Genomic DNA, 4881 nt, shown 5'->3' with positions numbered 1-4881 from the left:
GCCCATTTAATTTTCTTTTAAAGTGTAAAATTTTTGTTTTGTTTTCTTTTCTCGTTGATTCACAATTAACGAAAATGTATATGTTATGTTGGCGGGGTTATTCCGGACGGCAAAAAGTGTGATTTTTTGGCCTGCTAAGCCCCTCTTTTTGGGTGGAGCCTAATTTTGCTTTTAACAAGAAACGTGATGCGGAATATTCCGCAATTGACAAACAATCTTGATGATTGATTGACGATTCTGATTGACAAGTATTCTCAAATTGTGTTGAACAAATTGATTTGTGTATTACACATATAATTAGACGAGCTCATTTGTGAAAGATGGCACAGTGGCCTATTTCTAGCTCACAGAAAGAGGAACGAATTGATTTTTCTTCAAAGTTTCGTGAAAAGCCAGTTACATTTTGGTTGTCAAAAGTTTACGTCAACGAACATCGCTACAAGTATACTAAATTTTATTGATTTATATTCATATGCATACTTTTAAACCATCACGTTCATATTGTGGCAGGTTTGATGGAAAAGGAGTAATATCTTCATATGTTGGTACTCAACGAACCAATATACCAAATAGTGTTTCCGTGGTTGGTTGCATCTCACAACCAAATGATGATGGATGCAATCTTATTCGTCAAGTTCAAACCAGGATTGACTCACAACAGTATATTAGTTTTCTCTTGGAGGTGATGTCATCATATCCAAAAGTGGAGCCCATTACAGTTGTTCACAATAAGTAGGCCTATTGTTTATATGAAAACTTAATGTTCATTTCCTATGTAACAATTCTTATCATTTTAGATATCCAGTTTATAGCAGTCTCAAAGTAACTAAATGGATCGGAGATAATCCAAGAATGTCTGTTTTGGATAGCTGGCCACCAGCTAGTGGTGATTTGATGCCAATTGATTCAGTGTTCTCAGAAATTTTGACAGACTTCGACGAACAAGAAATGCGTGTACACAGTGAAAAAGCTCTTTATGAAGAAATCAGAACCACATTTGTGTCTTTAACTGAAAAAGATGGTTATGTAAAGTCTCTTATTTCCCAAATCCCAATTAAGTTGCAAACGATTGTTTTGAAGAAAGGTGATTCACTTTGATTCACCGATTAAGTAAACTGCATTGAAACATTGATTTCTTGATCAGGGAAATAAAAACACAAGAGAGGTTCAATCGATTAATTGTGTTGTATTGAAACCTTATTTGGTATTCTTATCAAGAAAACAAACACGAAGACATGGTTAACGACCACATACATTACGCATTCTATTTTGCTTTACTGCTCGAGTTATTCTTTCCCTTCTTGGGACAACTGGACTATTACGTGGTTCACTGGGAAGGTCCTCTTCTTCTTCCACTAGATTGATTGATGACACATTTTCCTTATCGTACCGTAGCACTCTGGAGGTACTTTTCCTTCCCTGTTGCGGATTCGAAACTGCAGGTGTAGTTTCGAAGTATTGATCCTGAAAATTATATAATTAATTCAGTTAACAAAGAAATGCATCATTGGTTTAAAAAATATAACAAACAAAAATTTTGATTACCTCTTCCACACTGTGTACTTTGTTTGATTTCCTTTTTCCTTCAGCTGCTTTTGCTTTTGTTGCTTTGGCTATCTTCCGATTCTCTGCTGCTTTTAGCTTCCGCTCCTTTTCTTCGTGTTCCTCTCGAATTCGTTTTATTTCTGGAGAGCTGGTCAAACATCGTGATGCCCCAAGTCGTTTATTATGATTGGAATTTCTTGGGCCATTTTGTGCTACTTGTGGCAATTGCAGAAGATCCTGTGGACGAAAAGAGTGAGGCTCGCGAAATTTTACTGGAGTAGTTAGCAGCTGTTGAGGGCTGAGCTGGTTAGGCAAACTTGCAGTAGTAGAAGCCATATCATTAATTGTTGAGGGTGACCCAGTTGGCGTTGTTCTTTCATGTTCCGTCTGAATAATTGGCGTAGAACTAGATGACCTAATTTCAGAAGAAGGACCTGCTTGTGGCTGAGCAACAGGGGAAACGCTGATTGGACTCAACGTCAACTGTCCAGCTGTTGAAACTGTCAATAAATAATGACTCTTTGGAGGTTCTTGGGTTGCCACTGTGGTATGCTGGGCAGCTATAGAAGATGGCATCTCAAATCGCAATGTTTGGTTTACTATTGCATGCAAAAAGGGATATTACTTTAATAACGTTGATTGTTATTAGAATACATTTAAATAACTTACCTGAGATGGGAAGATGCTGGATAGCATTACAGATAGTTAAACCATTTTGACGAGAATTAACCTCAGTTGGCGCTGTAGGTATAATGTGGTAAAGTCGACATTAATTTATGAACATAGGAGTAAATGTAATGAAAACACTTACATACCTGGTAAATCAGTTACGATAGAAGGAGCATACATGCTGTCAGGAATGGCATTACGATTAAAAGGGAATAAGCCTGTTGCCTTGAACCCTTTCTTGATATTTTTCTCAGTAAATGCACGTTGCAGAGCAGGTTTTGAAAGAAGAGGGATTTCATAAATTGAAATGCGTTGACCTGGATGTTCCCTCATCCAATCCGAGTGACTATCTGCAAGATTGGACTTAAATGGGCCAAAGGTAGTTCTGTCCAATGGCTGTGAAGCATGAGAAGTGTGAGGGGGCAATGTTTGAAGAATTATGCCATTTTCTTTGGCGAAAATACAAATGGAATAACCCATATGGCTGATGTGGTTATCGAGGAACAACAATATAGGCTTTTCTTTAGTAGGCCTACTTTGAACTTGGGAATGAAAATGTTTCAGAGCGATCAAAAAGTTTTCTTCTGTCATCCATCCTGAAGAGTGGGCTAATGCAATAAAGCCTTCTGGCAAGTTTTTCATTTTCTCGCTCACTTTCTTACGTGGGAATACAAAAACACCACCGAATAACTTTCCAGAAGCATTTACGAAGGGCAACATTGTCACGTTTACACCTCTTTCTTGAGAAGTCATTTGATAAACCTGAAATTATGAAATTCATATTATTATGTTCATATTTAGAAATCATAACACAAATTTAACCAAAAATTATACCTGGTGAGTGCCTTTTTGTGCAATAATTTTTGCTGGTTCAACTACAGTTGTGTTATTAGTCTCATCTGTATTGAAAACGGAATCTGCATCAAACTTGTGTTTTTCATATAGCTCATCCACCTACAAGAAATTTCAAAGATTAAGTAAAAAAGAAACTATTGAAAGAAATTAATCTAAATACCTGGTCGTAAAAGTTGTTCATTACAACTTTGTTTAAAGCAGCTGCCCTAGCCTGGCTTGTTGCTTCAGGTTTACGAATTGATAGCCTCTTGTTTCGTTTTAGAAAACTACTAAACCAATCTTTTCCAGCTGTTTTCTTATGCAGCCAAGTTGGAGGGACCGGGATACCATTAAAAACAGCATAAGAGTACACGAGAAGTTTCAGTTTTTTTGGGGTCAAGCCATGGCTTCTTAGTTGTGATACAATCAAGTAATCAGTCAATTCTTGCTCGTGTTCTGGTTTCAGCACTTGCAGATGGTGAAATGTTGGTTTAATTTTGGTATCAGGTGGTAGGTTTGAAAAGTCTGGAAACCGTTTCGAATAACCAAAAAGTGTACTTTTTGGTATACCACTTGTTAAAGCAACTTCTCTTAATGATTTACCACTAGTTTTAATCAAAAGTAATGCAGAAGCTATCTCAGCATCAGTAGGTGGTGGTTTAGCCTTTTTTCTCTTGTAGACACGAACCATTTTTACAACGAAATTATGGAATAGTTTTTACACAGAATATTTAAAGAACCCGCCGTTTTTAAACTAGAACGTCTGCTACCATAGGCTCCTCCCTTCTTTTGCGGGTTCGGCTAAACAAACTGCAGAAAAAGGGAAAACAAACCTTTACTATACTGTATTTCATTTCATTTCATTTCTTTGAATTTCTTTACTATAAAGTAACATAAAAGGTAAACCATCAAAACGGAAATGAAATTTCGGTTCGATTGGTATATTTATACGTAATAAATATTGGCTAAAATTATTTTAAATATATATATTCTTCAACTGTCCGAAAAAGCCCCTTCGGTTGGGTAAAACCGGACAAAAAGGCAATGAAACTAAAATGTTTATATTTAAGCCATTTATCACCAGAAAGAAATTGTAAAATAAGTTTTTAAAAGTAGAAAACCTAGGCTACATTTTGGTACAAAAACGATTACTTATATTTGCTTGTATTTAAATAAATGTCAACTAGAACACAGTTGGCAAAATTTTGTCCGAAATAGCCCCGCTCCCCCCTATACATATAGAAGTAAAAACTCATGGTATAACAGTGTATTCACATTGAATACAAGTATTTTCCATGCAGTTTACATATAGAAGTAAAAACTCATGGTATAACAGTGTATTCACATTGAATACAAGTATATTTGATGCAGTATACATATAGAAGTAAAAACTCATGGTATAACAGTGTATTCACATTGAATACAAGTATATTCCATGCAGTTTACATATAGAAGTATAAACTCGTGATATAACAGTGTATTCACTTTGAATACAAGTATATTCCATGCAGTTTAAATATAGAAGTAAAAATTCATGGTATAACAGTGTATTCACATTGAATACAAGTATATTTGATGCAGTATACATATAGAAGTAAAAACTCATGGTATAACAGTGTATTCACATTGAATACAAGTATATTTGATGCAGTATACAAATAGAAGTAAAAACTCATGGTATAACAGTGTATTCACATTGAATACAAGTATATTTGATGCTGTTTACATATAGAAGTAAAAACTCATGGTATAACAGTGTATTCACATTGAATGCAAGTATATTTGATGCAGTATACATATAGAAGTAAAAAGTCATGGTATAACAGTGTATTC

General features: G+C 35.3%; 3 protein-coding genes across 3 annotated transcripts; 1 reads left to right on the top strand and 2 right to left on the bottom strand.

Moving 5' to 3' along the window:
• The first annotated feature begins 257 nt into the window (after positions 1 to 257).
• On the top strand, positions 258 to 1179 carry LOC116935788. The gene is made up of 3 exons (XM_032943032.2): positions 258 to 442; positions 511 to 732; positions 798 to 1179. The coding sequence occupies exons 1-3, from the start codon at positions 321 to 323 to the stop codon at positions 1096 to 1098; spliced, it is 645 nt and encodes a 214-aa protein (XP_032798923.1). The 5' UTR covers positions 258 to 320; the 3' UTR covers positions 1099 to 1179.
• Positions 1180 to 1199: 20 nt separating this feature from the next.
• On the bottom strand, positions 1200 to 2032 carry LOC123468410. Its single transcript, XM_045167870.1, has 2 exons — positions 1546 to 2032; positions 1200 to 1464 (listed from the first exon to the last, which is right to left on the bottom strand). Exons 1-2 carry the CDS (start codon positions 1879 to 1881, stop codon positions 1240 to 1242), a joined length of 561 nt encoding a protein of 186 aa, XP_045023805.1. The 5' UTR covers positions 1882 to 2032; the 3' UTR covers positions 1200 to 1239.
• Positions 1922 to 3250, bottom strand: LOC123466449 (MFS-type transporter clz9-like). The gene is made up of 6 exons (XM_045167871.1): positions 3230 to 3250; positions 3049 to 3168; positions 2361 to 2976; positions 2215 to 2286; positions 1980 to 2144; positions 1922 to 1932 (listed from the first exon to the last, which is right to left on the bottom strand). Exons 1-6 carry the CDS (start codon positions 3248 to 3250, stop codon positions 1922 to 1924), a joined length of 1005 nt encoding a protein of 334 aa, XP_045023806.1.
• Between the last annotated feature and the right edge of the window lie 1631 nt (positions 3251 to 4881).

The sequence above is a fragment of the Daphnia magna genome, unplaced genomic scaffold (genome assembly GCF_020631705.1).
Source record: "Daphnia magna isolate NIES unplaced genomic scaffold, ASM2063170v1.1 Dm_contigs347, whole genome shotgun sequence".
Classification (NCBI taxonomy): Eukaryota; Metazoa; Arthropoda; class Branchiopoda; order Diplostraca; family Daphniidae; genus Daphnia; species Daphnia magna.
The sequence above is the reverse complement of the archived record's forward strand: the minus strand, read 5'-3'. Positions and strand labels throughout refer to the sequence as shown.